This window comes from Psammomys obesus, unplaced genomic scaffold (assembly GCF_907164565.1).
Source record: "Psammomys obesus unplaced genomic scaffold, mPsaObe1.curated_primary_1811, whole genome shotgun sequence".
Taxonomy (NCBI): domain Eukaryota; kingdom Metazoa; phylum Chordata; class Mammalia; order Rodentia; family Muridae; genus Psammomys; species Psammomys obesus.
In genome coordinates, this window is record NW_026591598.1 from 14,907,286 (window position 1) to 14,928,763 (window position 21,478).

Consider the following 21,478-nt stretch of genomic DNA (forward strand, 5'->3'; position numbering starts at 1 on the left):
TGGGGGTGGGGGACAGGGGAGAAGGGAGTTGTTGTTACAAAAGATATGGCAACAAAATGTTTCTGAACATGCAACAAGAAAATCAAAGTTTAACCTAGTAGTCACTGAATCTGAAGTATTTCTGGAGGTGCCCGCATGGTGTGACAGCACCACTTTGCTGCGGCCTCCGCTCTGAACACGCACACACGGGCATGCGACACGGTGCTGCAAATGCTGCCTCAGGAACCTCAGCGCTGAGTCAAGACTGCCGCTCCTAGGAACTACAGACTCCACTGCTCCCAGCAAGCCGTCTGCGTACAGAGACGATGGCCTATGGAAACAAGGACTTTCACCGTTTTCTACCACACTCTCTCAGCGTGAGCGCTGAAGCAGTGCATTTTGTGTTGCATCGTGCTAGAATGCTCAACCTTCAAGTTGCTGTTCGAAGTGCTGACTTGTATTTTATGTATATATTTTTTAAAAGGTTAAATGAATTTTGGCTTGGGATTAGGACAGAATTTCACATCATGTCTGAAACGGCCATAAACAGACTTGTGCCATTTTGTATGAAGCATCGCTCTCTTGCATTCAGGGCTGTGAAGCCCAGGTATTCATCAACTCTGAAAAAGCTGACGATGCTCTCTGCATCTTGTAGTATCAATATTCAGCCAAAATTTAATTCTTTACGTAAAAATAGACATCTATCTCATTAGTATACAAATCTGCTTTTGCCTGTAATAAATGATGAAAGTATATATGTACGCCAAAAAATTATTTTTAAAATAAATTTCTTGATTTACTATCAGTAAATGTTGGATTTGCATATCTGCTTTATATTCCTGTATACACAGGGTCATATAAAATTTCTCAAGCAGAAAGGGGTTGTGAATAGAAAAGGTTGAAGCAGCTTGGCCCTGGGGGTGGGTATGTGGAAAGATGGATCACCCAAGGCCGTGAGAAGATCTGGAGCGCTGCATGTCCACCTTGACTGTGATGTGGTTTCTGAACGTACATTAAAACTGTAGCAAATTGTGCACTTTAATTGTGTGCAGTGTACTGCAGCCAGGCATGCCTCTCTAGAGCAGCTGAAAGGAATGAGAACAAGGGAACTTGGTACAAGACAGCCCCACAACCCTAACCCTAACTCAGGAGTTCATTTTCACAGTGCGGGGGGTCAAGTCCAGGGCCTTACTAGGCAAGACCTCCACCATGCGCTACATGCTCTGCCCTTACATTTAAGTTAATCTTATGTTCTTAAAGACTGTTTCTTCCTTCTGAAGTCTAAAGCTGTACCACAGTCTACAGCAGTTTTAAATACAACCACCAAGTGATTTTTAAAGCTGGTACTCTGACCTCTAAGCTTGAGGAAGAAATAACATAAGCCTATAATGATCACCAGCAGGACTTGGGGCTCTTCTAAGCACTGCTAAAGTTACTGCCATCAGAAGATTAGAACACGAATTAGAAAGGAAAGAAATAAAAAGGAAGTGTTCAAGAGACCCACAAAAAGATGTGCTTTTTGTGGCTTCTTTTACTTTTATGAGTGTTCTGCCTATGTGTACGCATGCACAGCGTGTTTGTGGGGAGGTGCCCGCAGAGGCCAGAGTAATGGACAGTTGTAAGCCTCCACACGAGTGCCAGGAACCGAACCCGGATCCTCTGCAAGAGTAGTGAGTACTCTTAACCACTGGGCCCATTTCTCTGGCACCTGCAAGGGACACTTTTAGGCACAGTGCCATGCAAAAAGGGCAAAGACACAAGTCAAATAAACACAAGTATTACGAATGCGAGCACTGCTGGTCTAAGGAATGAGGTTCCAGAAGAGGCGGAGAGAAGCCCTGAATGAGAGCGTGAAGAGGTGTGTCTAGAAGTTATCAAGGTAACAAACCAATGACAAAAATGATGGAGAAGCTGTGAAGAGCACATGCAAGTGCAAAAAATATTAAAGCACAACGTCCTTCAGAGCAATCAGACAAAGGGACTTAACCTCCCCCACCCCCACCTGAGGGGGGGTTCAACCAGCCTTATAAAAAGTATTGCTCTAATTCAGGACTATGCACAGCTATTTATTAATATGGTTAAAATCAATACTAAATCTTGACTTTGTTTTCTAAAAAGTAACCTGCAATGAGCCAGGAAAGCAATGAAGCACTGGCAGGCATTCACCCTCAGTATTAGCAGTTAACATGCCGACAGCACCAGAGGGCTCCATCAGAGGCGCTCACCTGCTAGAGGCCCCTGCCGAGCTCTCAGCAGGGGCATCAGGGCTGGCAGAGGAAGCACATGGGTACTGAGTGCCTGTGCTGTGAACCCTGTAGGGTCAGGTGTACAGAGCACACATGGGGCTGGGTCTCAGTTGCCTTACTGAAAACAGAAAAGGGCAGCTAGGAAACAGCGTGACAACCATCTGGCAGTTTCCTGTCAGGCAATTGCTAACATGTTTATACACACATATGGGTCACTTTTGCTCTGCTGGAATCAGGGTAACTCAGTGTGCAGCTCTCTAACATCAGACTTTGGCCCGAGGGTGTACTTGGTGGCAGAGTACCTGCTTTACACACACACAAGAAAGGCCCAGTGCTCTCTCTGTAATACTACACAGAACAGTCAGAATCTTTAAGACACAGAATCCTAAGACACAGAATGCTCTGTGTCTTACGTGCTCTGTGCCTTAACCAAGCTACATCACCTCTTTGTATTCTCAGCCAGGACAAAAATAGACCCACAGTTATTGTGAGGATTAAATGAGATAAATTATGTATCAAGTTTAACATAGCATTACTAAACAAATGTTTATCCATGTGATTTTAATGTCTGAAAGGGCCACTGTATTCCTTCCTGATGAAATGCCACTTGCTGGGTGCTTCCATTAAACAGTCTTTGTAAGTGTTTTGAGTATCTGTGTCTACCTCTCTGATGTGGGGTTATCTGAAACTACCTCTGCCTCATCCTATCCTTAATTAATTGGAAAGGAATGGTGTGATCAGTGAAGTATTATGGACCAAAACTGGTGATGTCGGCATAGTGAGGTACATCTCGGGAGGCAGAGGATTTCTGTGAATTGAAGGCCAGCCCGGTCTACATAGAGTGTTCCAGACCACCCATGGGTACATAATGAGACCCTGTCTCAAAACAAAACGACAACAAAAACAGAAACAAAACTGGTGATAACCCAGGCATCATGGTGCACATCTGAAATCCCAGCACCTGGAAGGCTGAAGCAGGAGGCTCTTGGAGGCCAGTCTTCATTACAAAGCAAAATCCTGCCTCAAAACACAACAAAAAAATGTACTCTCACATGATCAAGACACAACTTCTTTTTGGAAGCACACTGCCTAGCAATTTTTCAGGCCTGTTCTTTCAGGAAGGGAAGGAGGTCAGACTGTTTGAGAAAGTGGAGCCCTGGGTGTTTTGCATTTGCCTATTTCTGCCCTGTGAGGGACACTGACTTGGACTCCTGAAGTGTTGAACTAGAGACAAAGGCTGCCCAGGGCACCTACCTCTTTCTGAGAGCCTTTAATTTCTGAGCACTCTTCCAGCCTGTGCAACACGTCCTGGGTGAGCAAGACTGCATTTGAGAAGACACATTCATGTTCTAGCAGGAAATTCAGTTGGTCCTGCTTCCTCTCACACTCTGAATGAAGAAGAGAATGAAACAAAACAGGGTTTCATTACTTGAAACGATGAAGAAGCAGTTTCAGCTGAGGACTTTCAGTCACAGACTGCCCACCTAGCACACGAGCAACAAGCAGGATGGCAGGATCTTGAAGCTTTTTCCTCTGCACATCATCTGTCTGGTGATGGCCCTGGGTAGCTCTGGGAAGCAGAGCACTGCTGTCTTAGTATTGTCTCCCTGCTCTGTAGCTTGCTTCAACTTTTAATTCCAAAAACCCAGACATTTTAAAAGATTCCAGTGATGATTGCAGTAAATTGTGATCTCCTACTTAATGGTGACCTTTGGCAAATTATCAGTGAAACAAACCATTTGTGGGGCATGGTGATGCAAACCTGTAATCCCAGCACTTGTGAGAAGAGGCAGGAGGACTGCCTGAGTTAGAGGTCAACCTGGTCCACATGGTGAATTCCAAGCCAGTTGGGGCTACATAGAGGGACTCAGACTCCAAATAACAAATGACAACAAAACAAAGAATTTCAAAAAATAAAAACCACTAACTACTGAAATTAGCAATAGAGGCATATATTTCAATTAAATATAAATTTAAGTGAAACAAAGTACAAAATCAAATGGTTGTCACCTGCTTCCATGTTGGCCTCCTTTGCCTTACTTGGGATCTGTTCAACAGGGGAAGGAGAACAAACTTCCGCCGTTTGAGGGGTTATCCCTGCCGCCTCTGCAGCCACCTGAACCTCATGGGCAATGGGAGGGTCTGCATTCATCTCTACAGGAGCCACGTGGATTGCTTCCTGGGTCTCGGCTTTCTCGGGGCCTGCTGGCGTGGCAGCATCTTCCAGGGAAGAAGAGGGCTTCCCAGCACTGTCAGAGGAAAGGACTTCCACTTGAGCCTTCTCTGATTCCTTGCCACCTGCCCCTGAGGACAGCACTGAGAGATCCCTCACCACCTGGCCCTGGACGGAGCAGTTTACGAGGTCAGTCAAAAGATTCTTACAGCTGACAGCCACATCAAACATCTGCAGGCTATCCGCTAAGGAGATGATCTTAGAGAAGTTGTGCTTGCCCACAGGGAGCTTGCCAGTATATGTCATTTCTAGCAAGAGGGCAAACTCCTCAGGGCTCACCACTGATGCATCGATGGAGATGGCGTCTGTGCTGTCCAGCAGGGTTTTGAACAGGAGGCTGGCTGCCGCCAGGACTGGTTTATGGGCCCTGAAGAAGATATTGCCAATGGAAATGGTGCAATCACAGAACCGCTGCTCCTTGCACAGGGTGTAGAGCTGCAGAAGCAGCTGCTGGCTGTAGTTGGGGAGTTCCATGGTCTGGCTCTGCCCTCAATTCCTTCCTCTCACCCTCCAGACTCCACCTAGCCCTAGAGAGAACCACAAAGGACTGTGTTAAACAAACACGCATTCAGGAAAGGCCTAGTGGGAGATGCTCAAAAAGCCAAAAGACTCACTCACGCATTCAATAGCAGAAACCCACTCATTCATTCAGCAACAGTATTGCTCAACAGGAAGGGGCAGGGCACCAAGGCTCCTGAGTTAGCAGTAATTATAATAGTTATACGGTTATTTAGAGGCAGAGACCACTCTTGGTGCCCTCCATACATAATCTCACTTGATTCTTACTGTGACTCTAGAGGAATCATTTCTCCTTCCTCATTCCACAGAGCAGCTGAGGGAAAACCAGCAATGGAAAGGCCTGTCATCTCTAGCAGCTAATCTGAATGCTGTAACTGCTCTGCTGTATGCTACTCCTGCCCCCTAGGAGTGCTGACCAGCAGGAAGGACGGACACATAGACACAGGCTGGAAGTATAATGATCCCATGCTCAAGCTGTCAAAGCAGTGGACAGGCATCATCACCCTTACCTTGTACAAATTTGTCACTGGTTTATGCTTCCACTGACCAACTGGCCAGGCTTCCCTGTATCCTTTGCGGGGCATTCTTTATCACTTCTCCAGCTCAAGCCTTCTCTTAACTCCTGGTTAACTCCAACACCCAGTATATAAACTTCCTGTGTTCCTTCTCAACACTTCCAACTGGAAACCTAAAAGGCCTCTGAAACTTTGACTCCAAAGCTCCCCGCCACCTCCCCTACTTCCCAGAAATCATATTCCCACTGTTCACACCAAAACCCTATAGTGGGGGCTAGAGAGATGGCTCAGCAGTTCTTCTGGAAGACCCAAGTTCGATTCCCAGCACCTATGTGGCAGCTCACAACTGTTTGTAATCCCAGTTCCAGGGGATCTGGAGGCCTCTTTTGACCTTCAAGGCTACCCGGAATTCAGAAAACACAAGCATACATGCAGATCAAACACTCAATGCACATATAATAAAGTAAAAATAAAAATAAAAACCAATAGTAAGCTCTGATAGCTATGTTCCCTCATACCCTAGATCCAACCCTTCAAAACCCTACTGGCACTGCCTGCAGTAAGTGCAAATCCCGGCACTTCTCAGTCCTTCCAGGCCGATCTAAGCTCTCACTCCCTTTTATCGAGAGTCTGCAATAATGGCATGGCTGATCTCCATGCCTCTGCCTGCCCTTCCCTCTATCTGAAAGCCAGAGCGATCTACTTAGCACACAGCCAGGGCTGACACTTCTTTGCACAAATGCCTTAGACAGCTTCAGTGTCAGATCAAAGTCAAGGCTCTTATAGTGAACTACACCAGCTGTTCGTCATCCAGCTGCCACTGGCTGCCTACCCTCCTGTACATGCTGCCACCTTCAGCTCTAAGTGCATGGCCTTCCTTGCTGACCTAGGAGCACACTTCAGCCACAGGGTTCCTCACATATCGGTTTATATAGGGCTTTTGGTTTATATAGGGATAACGGTTTATAGGAGCGTGCTACCATTTCTGACTGCAAATCAGAAATGGCACCAACATGGTATCACAGACAACAGGTTCAACAATCAACAATCAAGTACACTAACAATACTGCCTGTGTGTAATGACCTTCAGGCCACTGTACAAGAACGAATACTGTGTTTATATTTAAGGGCCCATACTCAAGTCTCCATAAGGCAGATGTTAAAAAAAATATACCCAAAATATTTCATGTCTAGAACATTGCAGGCAAGAACACTTGGCCACTGGCACTGTCCTCACCTCGTCCTGCTCTGCTTTCACCCGTCACACATCACTCACAGGTATGTGGCGCTGTGGCTGCGCCTCACCTGTCTCCTAGGCAATGCCTAAGCTTTACTAGGAGAGGGTCTTTACCACTCCCTCTCAGTGCTCACAACGCTGCCTAGCACACATATTGCTGATGACTTGGCAGAAGGAAACACCAATTAGAAGGAAATACGATGATAGGGATTTGCAATGTGTGTGTAACAACCCAGTTTGGGATAGAGGAGTCCAGGAGTTGGTGTGTTGGTGTTGGTGTGTGTGTGTGTGTGTGTGTGTGTGTACACACAATAGATGTATATTCATGAATGTCAATACACACCAGCCTACTTGGCTCATGAGTGTCTCTGCCTCCATCTCCCCACAGCAGTGCTGGGAGGAGAGTTGTGCTACCCAGAGATTTACACTCAGGTCCTTGCGGTGTGTGGCAAACACATTTCTACGTGGAGCTACCTCCCCAGCAACATGACCCGCATCTTAACAGGTGAGGAGGTAAGAAGGCTAGGGCCTAAAACAGTATGTGAAGGACCACCTGCAGAAGGCACACAGGTAGGAGAGCCTCCTCTTGAGCAGGGAGAGCATTGGAGTGGAGGAAGGTCATAAAGGGCTCAGTGGTATCAGAACATAAAATGGGGACTGGGAGAGTCAAGAGATGGGTCTGGAGAACCAGACAGGGATCTGTACACAGAGGGGAGGTAGGCCACTTGGAAGAACCTGCGATTTCTCTTAAAGGTAAAGAGAAGCCACTGAGGTCACATGGCCAGAGATGCATTTAAAATGTTATTTCAGTGGTGTTTCTATGGAATTAAAGAAAGACAATTCTAAAGGCAGACTCTGCCCTCAAAAGGGATCCAGAACAAACCAAGGAAGCCTCACTAGAGGTGAAGACAGAAGAAAAAGAGTCCAAGTGATTTAGGAACGGAAGGGCACAAAGGAGGAGAGAACCAACACCCCAGGTCCTGAGTATGGTACTCAGGTCACTGACAAGATAGTCCAGATGACACTGAAGAAGACAGGTACTTGAGGGCACAGCTCAGGTTTGGGTTTGTGGATTCTACAGTGATGACAAAAATCAGTGTCTCCACAGGGTAAGACAAGGTTGGAGAATCTCTGAATCTCTGTTTAAAAAGAACAGAGATTTTAAAAGAACATTTTTGTTAAACAATCATGGCTGATCCCACCCACTATCAGTTTTACATTTTCTGACACCTGAAAAACAGAAACAAATCTATCCAGGGCCCAGGCTTCGTGTGCATGTGAAGGGCTTATAAGGTTCCTGGTCCTAACAATAATTAAAAAGCTGAACAATGGGGAACCCTTGATTAAAGGGGAGATGCTGGCTCCCTAAGATGGGCCAGGCAGAAGCAGAGAATCACCAGGAACAAAGGTCCAGGGCAAAAACCTCCATAGAACAAGCATAGGCTGGAAACCCTAAACCCTGACTAATGAACTGACAAAGGCCGAGTACCCGCAACTGAGAGTCAGACACCCAGGGCACCTGTCACAGGGCGCCCCACACTCTTTCCTGAGTTCTCCCTCCTGGAGGCTCACCAGCACCCCAAGGCAGCTTATACCCATCTGTGACTCCAGGGGATACGATGCCCCTCCACCGGCCTCCACAGGCACCAGACACACACAAGGTCCATAGACCATGCAGGCAAAACAGTCACACACAGAGTAAATGTTACAGAGTCATTCCTAAGAGACTGCACATCTTCCACTTCCAGCCATCCCACACGTCATCCGTCCCATGGTGGCTGACATTTGTTAATGCATATAATCATTCGGTTTCCTCAGAGAGGGCGGTTGGAGCACTTAGCTACCACTTGAGTACAGGCTATTTTAACATCTCTACTATTAAACGGTACATGGATTTCTGTGGTGACACATGCTCGCAACCCCGGCAGAAAGGAGGCAGAGGGTCACCCTGTCTACACGTCAGTTGCCAGGGCTGCACAAAAGCCACAGAGGAGAAAGGCCCTGTGAGTTTCTCAATGCATGGACAGAGGGCCGAGAGACTCAGAAGTGACAGCAGCAACAGTGACGGCGTGGGAAAATCTGTATCCATCTCCTGTTACTTACAGAAAAAAAAAAAAAAAGTTGCAGAAAACTTAAAAATTTTAAGCATTGCCCATGAGATCTTTTGGTCAAACTATTTCATACTCTTATTAACAAGTAAAAAGAAAATATAATGTACTAAGTTGATGAATAAGCAGTTAGGCAGAGTGTATGGGTGTTGTGCCTGCATGTATATAAGTGTGTCACACGCCTACAGTGCCCACGAAGGTCAAAAGAGAGTGATGGATCTTCTGGAACTGGAGTTATAGATGGTTGGGAGCCACCATATGGTGCTAGGACTTGAGCCGAGGTCCTTTGGGAAACTAGTGTATTACATAGCGAGTGTGCAGGTACTAGCAATGTGGTAAACCTCATCAATAAAAGGAGAATGGAGTTAGTTATACACAAAAACATTCAAGGACAGGCAAGGGCTACTTAATGAATGTATAAGCAGACAATATTAAAAGTAACAGAATACTAAAACTAACAGAACTGCTAATTTCAGAATCGACCTTTGGCAAAACAGCACACCGAGGTGATATAAAGTCATCTTTTCTACAACTACAGACACACAGAAATGCTGGATAAAACCCACAAAAATGCTTTTAAAATACATAGTCAAGTTTAAAAAAAAAATCCCCAGGCACCTGAAAATGAAAGAGACATCAAAATCAAAGCTAGAATAGTAAGTGGGAGTTGAGACCAGTGGCCCTGTGGGGTTTCAAGCTCCTGTTCAGGCCCTGGACTTGAAGGACGCTGCAGTAATGCAGGCAAGATATGCGGCTTCCAGCAGGCAGAGGACAGGGAGCGAGAACTGAGACCCTGCAGGAAGCCCAGGGCCCAGGCCCATCCCCCGATGCTAAAGCAGCACTGAGCACCAGGAAGTTGACAGCAGCCTCTAGTCATCTAGACCTGATGCAGAGAACCACACACAGGCCTCTGCCACACAGGCACAGCAAGCATTCTGTGTCTTACAGGAATCCCAATCTGAGAAATTAACACAAAAACATGTCTCTGGTATGCATCAGAAGAAACCGAGAAACTTTCATACCCCAAAGCAAAGAGACTCACACAGAGAAACAGAAAACCCAGAAAGGACTCTTGCCACCGCAGACCACGTGAAGGCCAAGGCCGGTGAGCAAGGCAACTGTATATAGGGTAACGGAAGAAAATTTCATAGGGGACCTTTGAAGTGGGGGTAAGAAAAGACTTCTTACATGGTGCCCTAAAAGAAACAGGAGGGCTCATATTTTGAGTGTACAGGTATCAACAGAACTCTCTTTGCAGATTCACAAATGGAGATAACTTCTGCATCAGGGAATTTATAGCTAGAAAATAGAATAAATTCCTATACTCTTACAGAAAAAAAAAAAAAGGAATGTAGAGAGGAAGGGCAAGCGAAATAACTCACAGGCAGTCAGCAGAGCTGCTACAACTCACCTTATGACTCATTTCGTTTATCAACTCATTTCATTCTAGAAACACCTGAGGAGGCAGACATGACAGTATCCCCTGTCGGTGGCAGGGATGAACACTATCCTCTTTTAGTGATGAGAAGACTAAGGCCCAGAGAAGTTGCTCAGGTTCAAGGTCAAACAGAAACATTAGGCAGAAGCTGGGTTCAGGGGTCACTGGTGGGTATTAATCCATGCTGCTCTGGGAAGGGAATCTGGTAAAGAGCTCAGGCGTCAGGCAGTACACACATGCCTTGTAGGGCGGGAAGTGCTCCCTGAGCGTTGTCTGTGGTAGCAGCTCGAGACGAGGGGTATTTGAACTGTGACTGAGAGCACAGGTGAGCAGAAATGGAAGGTGTGCACTATGGAAGACAAGCCACCAGACAGGAAAACATCCTGTTATTGAGACAGACAGGGGCAGGTCTTTAATACGCAGTAGTGAATGAAAGTAAAATCTAACCAACAGGATGAGGCATAGCAGGCAATACCATGAACACAGGTTACAAACACATGAAAGGATACCATGTAACAATGGAGACACGACACCACACACACACACACACACACACACACACACACACACACACACACACCAAGGGAACTAGTTACAGAAATCCATTCACTGCTGAAGAGATTAGACAGAGCTGAAGGAAAGGCTGAGACAACTGCTCACAGCAGACAGTAGAGTTAAAAAGACAAAAACTAAAGGAAAGCTCAGACTGTAGAAGATAGGACAAGAAGCCTGACAGGCATCTGTGGGCATTCTAGACATGGAGACACAAAAACATGGGCGAACACCCCAATTCTGAGCTGGGAAGATGGCTCAGTGCCTAAGCAGTACATGCTGCGCAAGCATGGAAATCTGAGCTTTAATCCCCAGCACTCAGGTAAAAGCTGGGCGTGGCTGTGTGTGCCCAAGATGCCAGTGTAGACAGAAAGGGAGTGTGCAGAGACAGGAAAATTCTGTTACCTTGTCTCAAGGAAATGTGTCAGCGAGTGACAATCACAACACTCTCTCAGCTTCTGCTACACTTCTAAAAACATGAAAGACATGAGCAGTCCCCCAAGATAAGTAAATAAAATCACAGATAGATATATGTCTTTAGAATGAAAATTTCAAAATATCAATTAGCACAGAAAAAGAATTAAAACAAACAAAAATGCATGATGAGAACAGCAGAGTACTGACTCCCCATCCATAGCGATGGAATGGCAGACAAGTTGCTGACTTCCCATCCATGGCAATGGTGTGAAAAGAAACGGAGTAGCACTGTTCTCACCTGCAGGGTGTGCCTATAAACCAAGTGTGCACAGGATGATAAAGTGCCATTTGAGATGAGCCTCAAAGTCTGAGACTGGGAGACCATCAGTGCCAGAGCCACTGTGAGAGGGAAAATGAACCAGAGAGAAGAGGCAAGGTCAGAGAAACAGCAGCAACAAAGAAATCACAAAGCCCTCAGCTAAAATAAGCAGCAGTGGGGGTACTGAGAACTGGAATCTCTTCTGGTGAAAATATACAATAACCATTTGAGAAACTGCATAATTTCTTCCCATGAAGGAGAGACTCCTGTCTACACATCATGGATACATTTCAAAGAAACTGCCAGAGAAAGCAGACATGGGCCCTAACTAGACAGACAGTCCTGCATACAGGACACAATTGCAGGCAAAACTGATCCTACAATAGAATCAGGTAGTGGCATCAGGCAGCTGTTGCTGGGCACAGTTAAAATCAGAATGAGAAAGATGGGAGAACTCTGTCTAACAAAGTGGAGCTGCTCCCCACCCTTTTGTAGACAGCGGTAGTTCCTACAGTTTTCTCTTTTGGAGTAGCAGGTATGGAAGTCAAGGCCATACATGCTACACAAACAAGTACTCTACCAATGAATTCTCTCCCCACCCCATGTGTTGTGTTTTACAAGCAAATGTGTCCAAATTTATCATATACAGGCTGGATGTGGTGGTGCATGCTTTTTATTATTGTTATTATTATTTTTTTATTTTTTCTTTATTAATTATTCTTTTTTCACTTTTTTTTTCCCCCCCCGTGGTTCCCTCCCTCCTCCTGTCCTAATCCCTCCCTCCCTCCACCCTCTGCATGCATGCCCCTCCCCAAGTCCACTGATAGGGGAGGTCTTCTTTTCCTTCCTTCTGATCCTAGTCAATTAGGTCTCATCAGGAGTGGCTGCATTGTCTTCTTCTGTGGCCTGGTAAGGCTGTTTTCCCTCAGGGGGAGGTAATTAAAGAGCAGGCCAATCCATGTCAGAGACAGTCCCTGTTCCTATTACAATGGAACCCATTTGGATACTGAACTGCCATGGGCTACATCTGTGCAGAGGTCTTAGGTTATGTCCATGCAGAGTCCTTGGTTGGAGTATCAGTCTCAGGAAAGACCCCTGTGCTCAGATTTTTTTTGGTTCTATTGCTCTCCTTGTAGAGTTCCTGTCCTCTCCAGATCTTACTGTTTCCCACTTCTTTCATAAGATTCCCTGCACTCTGCCCAAAGGTTGCCCATAAGTCTTAGCATCTGCATTGATAGTCTGCAGGGCAGAGCCTTTCAGAGGTCCTCTGTGTCAGGCTCCTAACTTGTTCCCTCTTTTCTCCTTCTTCTGATGTCCACCCTCTTTGCCTTTCTGGATAGGAATTGAGCATTTTAGCAAGAGTCCTCCCTCTTGATTAGTTTCTTTAGGTGTACAGATTTTAATAGGTTTATCCTATATTATATGTCTATATGAGTGTCTATATGCGCATCTTTCTGCTTCTGGGATAGCTCACTCAGGATGATCTCTTCCAGATCCCACCATTTACCTGCAAATTTCATGATTTCCTTGTTTTTTATTGCTGAGCACAGGCTCTAAGAGCAACAATCAATAAATGGGACCTCATGAAACTGAAAAGCTTCTGTATAGCAAAGGACACTGTCGTCAGAACAAAACGACAGACTAAAGATTGGGAAAGGATCTTCACCAACCCTATATCTGACAGAGGATTAATATCCAGTATATATAAAGAACTAAAGAAGTTAAACAGCAAAAAATCAAGTAATCCAATTGAAAAATGGAGTACAGAGCTAAACAGAGAATTCTCAATAGAGGAATATCGAATGGCAGAGAAACAAAGAAATGCTCAACCTCATTAGCCATCAGGGAAATGCAAATCAAAACGACCCTAAGATTTCACCTTACACCCATCAGAATGGCTAAGATTAAAAACTCAAGAGACAACACATGCTGGAGAGGTTGTGGAGAAAGGGGAACCCTCCTCCACTGCTGGTGGGAATGTAAGCTTGTACAACCACTCTGGAAAGCAATCTGGCGCTTTCTCAGACAACTAGGAATAGCGCTTCCTCAAGATCCAGCTATACCACTCCTAGGCATATACCCAAAAGAATCTCAAGTACACAATAAGGACATTTGCTCAACCATGTTTGTAACAGCCTTATTTGCAATAGCCAGAAGCTGGAAACAGCCCAGATGCCCCTCAGTGGAGGAATGGATGCACAAATTGTGGTGCATGCTTTTAATCTGAGCACTTAGGAGGCAGAGGAAGGTAGATCTCTGTGAGGTCAAGGCTAGCCTGGTCTACAGATCAAATTCTAGACCAGCCAGAGCGACACAGCGAGACCCTGTCTGTCTCAACCTTGGCCTCCCATAATCTGTCAAATACAGAATACTTGAGATCACTAATGCCCCATCCCTAGATGCGTTGCAGGTGTGGCTGCTGTGTGGAGAGGAGAGAGGCCATGTCACAATGCATAGCCCAGGCATAGCGCTCCTGAGACCACTCCTGAGATGACCCCCTGACACTCAGAGATCCCGGGCACCACTAAGAGGAGCAAGTAAATGGTGGAAAATCAAATAGAATAAGAACAGAAAGATGCCGGCACAATAAAGAGATGCAAAACTGGAGAGTTGAGAGTAGTGAGGAAGAGCCTGATGTGAGTAGCCAGTGATGTCACCTAGGAGCATGGTGGGGTCCTGGCCTGTGCTGCCACAGGAGAGCATATCTGGGTTTATGGCCCTGCAGTACCAGGGGTCTGTTACCACCAAAGGCCAGGTAGATGTCCCTGGTCTGGGCTGCCGCCTGGGGATATATTCATGGCTGAGAGCTGTGCAGAATTGGCACCACCCCTTGCTGGGGCACTGTGGGAAAGCTGGCCCTGCGGTCATGACAGCAGGAGCTGGTCCTGTCCCTCACCTCAGCAGCATTCAGGAGAGCTGGCCCTGCACTTCACCTGGGCAGCACAGTAAAGCTGACCCTGATGGTGTGGGTGTGAGGGCAGGAGAGCAGGGAAAGCTGGTTCTGCCCCTTGCCAGCTGCAGCATTGGATGGGCCAGCCAGGGCAGGGCAGGACAGGAGAGCTTGCCCCAGTGGTGTGAGTACAGGGGAGCCAGAGAGCTGAGCAGCTGAGATACCTCCCAGGCCCAGGTCCAGGGCTTTGAGTTGGCCCACCCCAGCATCTACCCCATCGGTGAACTGCATGTGAAAGAGCACGTGACAGGCCGGTGCTGTGGATCCAAAACTACAGGATCTCCATGACACAGGGCAACAACAGGACATCTGAGAGGAGCCCCAGTGAGGATCCAGCATTGATAGTGTAGCACAAGCCAGAGGCCTTGAAGCACACCAACGACTCATTGCATTATCATTTACAAAGAAGTGTGGACAAAGGGTGTACTGTGGGACACACTGACACTCTACAGCTTCCACGAGGAGATTTTTTTTTCCCCTCTGTTGGGGGGAGGTTGCAAGGATGGAGGGTGGATAAGGGGGGTGGTCAGGAGATGGGTGGGATTGGGTGCATGATGTGAAATTCACAAAGAACCAATAAAAAAGTTCTTTTAAAATCACTAATTGTGATCAGTGATGGTATACACCTAAAATCTGATAAGTCAGAAGATGTCCCAAATAACCTGCCTGATAAGTGTACATGGTGACATATATGAACATAAGGAAACAGAAGCCACGGCTGAGGCAGCTCAGCAGTAGGGTAGTCCCTTGCCTGACATGCATGAGACCCTTGGTCTGATCCCTAATAACAGACAAAAAGAAAGGAATTTACAAACCAGAGCTATAAAAAAGTATCTACAAATCAGATGTATAAAAAGAATAAGGAAAATATGATTAATCCAGTAGTGAGTGAGGGAAAAGGCAAGGGGAGCGCACTAAATGGAAACAATAAATCTGTAAGTATTAGTAATCACAATAAGCCGACAACAATTTTCTTGTCAAGAAGCAGGATTCTCTGCTTGAACTTTCAGAAACTATATTGCATGTGTGCAAGTGTCTCTGTGTGTGCCTGCACTTAAAGCAGTACCATGTGTGTCTATGTGTATTTATACTTTAAACAGTGTTGTGTGTTTACGTGTGTCTACACTTAAAATAGTGCCATGTGTAGTCAGCATTAATGAACTAGCTATGCTTCCTACCAAAAGACACCGTGAAATCTAAATAGTTTTGAAACTAGCGTTCTGGCTTAAGTATCTGTCTTTAAAGAAACAAACTATACAACCTTGGCACAGCACTTTCCGCTACAGAATTCTGTTGCTAAGTAAATGCATATGATGAGCCATATTGCTGTGGCCTGCGCAGGGGGAGGGAGTGCTACAGAAGGTCCAGAGGCTAAGCTTCCAACATGCTTTCCAATTTCAGCCGAACTCCCTTTGCAGGGTAGTTCCATGGAGAGAGAACAGAACACTCCCTACAGTGTGGTTTGGGAGGTAAAGAAAATTATAACCGATCACTAAGTGTTGAAATCTCTAAGTCTTGAAGATTGACACAGGAGCAACAGAAAGCATGTTACGAAGCACTTGCAAGAAATTGCTAGGTTAGGAGAAATCGTCAAAGGTCCCATGGGGAAAACGTTTAAGCAACAAGAAAGAACTCCAGAAAGAAGGATGTTCCTCAAAGGAGCACTATTAAAGCCTCAAGAAAAGGCTAGACTGACTCAGAATAAAGACACCAGACAGAAGAAACTTAATTGGCTGAACCAAGTGCTGTATAATGACCCAAAACACAAATGGGAATTCAACACAAAGTAGAAAACTAGGCCAGCTTTCTAAAAGGGGCACAAAGAATATTTATTTATTTAAATTTCTATTCTGACTCCTTCCAAAAAGGATTTGGAAGTCTTGAGGTTCCTTACGTTACAAAGAACACAGGGGAAACCAGAGAAAGCACGTGGGAGCTAAGTCGCAGTTTGGAGGGAAGGTGACATCCCTTTAAAGAACACAGAAGAAAATAACACTCCAGATGACAAGGTCCAGACACACTGTGGAACTGAAAAGGTCCTGCCCTCCACAGCCACCCAGCGAAGACATTTGCTGCTACTACCAGAGAGCTGAGCACCAGATCTCCTGTATTTACTTTTCCATGAGTCTCGGGGCAGCAGCCCACACACCATCATTAACACGCTGCTAGGTGCTGTGTGGGAGCGGTGTGGAATATAAACCAAGACCCATGTCCACAGGGAGCACCTGGCCCACCCAGCACTGGCTAGCTAAAAGCAGAACTCTCAAACGGGCTCAGCCTAGAAGAGACCAGAGAGAGGACAAAAGGGAGGCAACATGGGCCTGGCCTACCCACTGAACAGCGAGGAAGGGGAAAAGATTAGATTAGAGCTGTGACCTCAATAGGTGAGGGCAGTGGTTAAGCGCTCTAGGCTGAGGGCCCATTTCTTGAAGGGACCCCATGGCAGTCACCAGGCACCCGTAGACAGTCTCTAATACACCATGACAGCAGTGTAGTGGGTGTGGCCAGATGCGGAGCCAAGGAAAGAGCACGTGGGTTTGAGGGTGGAACCTCCAAAACAGGAAGGAGACAACTGAGTCAGAGCATTAGGAAAGGGGTGATGAATGGATCTAGGAGAGGGACCGAAAGCAAAGACGGCCGATCAGACGCCCTACGCACACTACCAGCTGCAGGCTCCCGAGGCTGGGTTTCCACCGCAGGAGAGAAAAGCTATTCTAATTCTTGGTCCAGGATTGTCATTTTGGGTCTCCTACCAATTCTACCTCTCGCTTTACTGTCTCTAGTGATAATCCTGGTCTCCTTCTGTCTCATTGCCCGGGCTCTGTGGCAGCCAGAGAGCCAAGGGGACCTGGAGAGCCCTTTGGTTGCTTTTATGGCACAGGAGTTCATTACTTTATTCGTCACGTACTCCTGTCACACGACCAGATGACCTTAGTCCAATCGCCTCCTTTTCAAGGGAGGAGACTGAGGTCCTGAGAGGCTGAGCCACTCTCTGATCCTAGTCGGCCTTAACCCTGTGGCTATTTAGAATCTCACAAACAACCAGAGCCAGGTGAAATAGCTGGCTCTCAACATAATTACAGCAAAGATCACACACTCAGAGACAAGAAATGGGGGACTGCTCCACACGAAGAGATGATTTAAAATGTAAGGTATTGGAGGAATCAGCCAAGTTAAAAGAGAAGCCCTGGCAATTATTTCTGAGGATGGGAGGAGGATTGGTGAGGTTAGAAAAGGGTGACGGTAGCTTTCAGCGGGCCTGGATCTCTCAAGTTCAAAAGCAGCTGTCATTTGGTATCTTCTCTGACACAGAAAGCCTGGTAGGCAGAGCTGCAGTGTAAGGAACGCAGACTTCCCTGTGCCACCCGGAGGCTCACGGCTGAGTCGCTCACCTGTGATTGTTGTTTGTAATGTCACCATCTACATCAGGAAAGACCACTGGCAACATTTCAACGGGCCAGTGGTGTTTCCCGAGGCACACTTTGGTCACTGGGAACTCCAAGCAGTCAAAAGAGCTCCAGGGAAGTCCAGGTTGGAAGGGTCTAAGGGCCGACTCAGGCACAACACATGCCTTCAGGGATTCGGGAGGCTACCTCCGGAGCAAGGAGCTGCATAGATAGATAGCTTGCTTATGTACTGGGATTTACAGCTCACAGTCCCCTTCAACCTTGTGGACAGATGCAAACCAAGGCACAGAAATACTGAATACTTTGTAAAGCAACCAAATAGCTAATAAAGGGCTAAGGCCTGCTTAAGTCCAGGTCTCAATACGAAAGCCGTGTTTATGTGCTCTACAATGCATGGCTGCGTTGCTTGCTAAGACTTAGCCGCCCACCCCTCTGCAGCCAATTCTACCAACTGAGCTGTCAACCATTGGTTACTTAACAGAAATACTGTGCCTGTCCTTGAGGAGACTGGCAGCGACCTTGGCAACCATATTTACTGGCCAGCAGCTCAGGACCATGTTTTTCTCTTGGCTTTCATTCTCCAGTTGTTCCTTTTGTGAGGTTCTGGGGACCTAACTGGGGGCTTTCTAGATGCTAACTAAGCAAATGTTGTACTGCTGAGCACTTGGTCTCTTAAAACAGGTCCCTGCTAAATAACCCAGACTGGCCTCTCCAGTGACACTACAACTAGTGGCTGATTTTTCTAAATTGCCAATTCATGTCTCCATCAGCATTGATAGACTGGGCTTTCTTTTTCATATTTTACCAGTTATACTAGGATGTCACTTCTCACAGATCCACTGATAGACACGGTAATGATGAACCACACTGCCCTTTTAACCGCTTGAGCTGTTTAATGCTAACAACCCAGTAAGGCATTAAACTCCCTTTATAACAAGGCCCTGACAGTGAAGATGTTAAGTAGCAGTCCAAGGACACAAGCAAGCCAAGGCCGGCAGCGAGTGTCTCACCCATCTCTCTGACTTGAAACTCGAGCCCTCTCATCCACTACAGCAGCTTCCCAGGCTTTAACGTGCCCAACAATCACAGGGGGATCTTGTCAAAGGAGATTCTGCACTTCTAATAGCTCCAGGTGACACAGATGCTGTGGAGTAGCCAGTTACTGCCTGCCATGGCCTAACTTCAAGTCACATTTGATCATATCTAATTATTTTCAAATATGTTAAAGCCACACTTCATGTCTGCAAAGCTACAAGTCATCTATACAGTCCCTTCCTTTTGCACTAGCTCTAGTCAAACCAAGGACAGCCACAACACTCCAGTGTCTCTGGGAATAAATCTACAGAATACAGAGGCTCCATAGCCTGTTGGCACCAACCCAAGTGCCTCTGGCCTGCATTCCAACAACCTGGTCTTCCAAAAACCTCCAGCTTCCCTGGTTACTGTCACTCTAACTAGACCCAACAGGGTTCACTTTCAGGACAAGCTGCTCTTTACCTAGGGTCAAGAAGTGGTCACAGGGACCTGGTTAGGCCTCTGAAAGGCTACAGATGGCACACACAAGCCATTAATATATGTAGAATTGAGTACATATCTTGGCTCACGATGCTATCCATGACCTACTGTGACATTTCCTTTCTAACCACAATGCATCTGTCTTCTTCCACACAACTCAACTTCTTAGCAGTCTCCTAGCCAGATCCTGAAAGCTGCCTGCAATGGCATTTGAGACCACTATTCTTTTGTAAAAAATTAAAACTCAATATTGATGCTGCCTTGGAATTTGGCAATACTGAAAGGGCTTCAAAGGACCTAAAGTGCTCAGCCCATCCACACTCAGCTCCAGCTTAATCAGCAGGACAAATTTCCAATCAAAGACCTGTAGAGAAATTTTAATCCAGGAACATGGCTGCTCTGGCAAAGGATCACATCCAAAGACCTAGGTCTGTGTGATCTGGCTGAAATAACATGCCCTTAGTATACAACTTTAATCCCTCTGGCTGGAATACAAATCTTAAATTCCACTGGCTGGAATTTAGTACACACCTTTAATCTCAAACAATGACATTTCTAATTGGAGGAGCAAAAAAAGTGACAAATTGGAGAAAGATTTGACAGGATGAGTTAGAGATAGGATGCATCCAACTCTTGCAAGAACAGACGAGAAAAAAAGCTACTTAAGAGCAGTGTAGAGAGAGAGAGAGAGAGAGAGAGCAAGAGTTCATGGAGATAGTACAGTAGAGTTTGGGACTAAAGTACAATTCTGTGCAGTTCAGTTGAGTGCAGTTGAGTTTGTACAGTTCAGTTCATGGAGTTCAGAGGCAGTTTTTCCAAGCAGAGCAATTCAGTAAGAAGTGGAGAGAAGCCAGTTTGAATCAGTCAGCTTGGAGAGAAGTTTTGAGCCATAACAGCTAAGTTGAACCAGCCAGCCAGAGTTTAGAAAGAACCAGAAAGGGTGAGCAGTAAGCCTCAGAGTCTGAAAACATTCTAGGCCTATGTTAGCAGATGGAGACTGGAAGCTGAAGCCTTCAGGTCTAGGCTTGTAGAAGATTAGACTGTAAGGAGGGTTGAAGCTTCCAGGCTTAGGGCTAGGGATAGTTAGAGCATCCTATCTCTGACTCATCCTGTCAAATCTTTCTTTGATTCATCACTTTGCCTGCCCTTCAATTAGATGTCATTGTTTGGGATTAAAGGTGTGTACTAAATTCCAGCCACGGGGATCAAAGGTGTGTCATGTCTATATTCCAGCCAGAGAGATTAAGGGCATGTATACCAGCCAGAAATGCTCTTGGCTCTGCCCAAGCCATGTATTAGTAAAACCTGGGTTTAGCGCTCATTTCATCCCCTCATCAGAGGAAATAAAACATCTACAGAAACCAGTTGCAGCTCCTCAGCAGAGGGTTTCAGCTCCCCCAAGGCAGCTGCAGAAGCCAGTCACACACAACCTCTGGAGACTGCACAAGCTGCCTCCCACTGGCACTCAGTGCTCTCTAGGCTCTGCACAGCTGCACCTTGTTCCCACCCTCTAACTGTCAGGCTTTCTGTGTGGGGCCATCCCCAGACTCTTCAAACAGAAACCCCTTCTCATCAAGGGGGTAAGCAGGAGACAATTAAAACATCATTTTCAGCCAGTCCTCTCCACCTGCTCTTTTCTAGATCCTTGACTCTCAAGTGTCAATGCCAGGAGCATCGGCCTGTTTAATTCCCCTAACATCCCCATCTCCATTTTACAGTGGAGGAAACTGGTATACTGCAACGGAACTTGCCCAAGACTTCACTGCACAGTAGTTATTAATGTTAGGCACAGCTCAAAAGCCAATCTGCCTGGCTCCTTGCCCTTAAAAAATTTAGTTATATTTTGCGGGTGGGGGACATGTCACAACACACACATAGAAGCCAGAGGACAACTCTTTAGAGTCACTTCTTTCCTTTTATCTTTATGTGATACCCTAGTTAAATGTCACAGCCTAGAGTAACCTGAGAAAGAGGGTCTCAGGTGGGCCATTGCCCAGATCAGATTGGCCTATGGGCATGTCTTTGGGGCACTGTCTTGATTCT

At 46.2% G+C, this 21,478-nt stretch overlaps 1 protein-coding gene across 5 annotated transcripts in view; it reads right to left on the reverse strand.

The window, feature by feature from the left end:
* The window catches only part of Zbtb40 (zinc finger and BTB domain containing 40), a 70,952-nt gene that overhangs the window by 34,333 nt on the left and 15,141 nt on the right, over window positions 1-21,478 (reverse strand). For all 5 annotated transcript variants that reach the window (XM_055611258.1, XM_055611260.1, XM_055611259.1 and 2 more), the window contains exons 2-3: window positions 4,236-4,985; window positions 3,480-3,613 (exon numbers count right to left, since the gene is read on the reverse strand). In XM_055611258.1, the coding sequence (XP_055467233.1) occupies window positions 3,480-3,613; window positions 4,236-4,932 (831 nt within the window). In that variant the 5' untranslated portion in view covers window positions 4,933-4,985. The remainder of the gene's footprint in view (window positions 1-3,479; window positions 3,614-4,235; window positions 4,986-21,478) is intronic.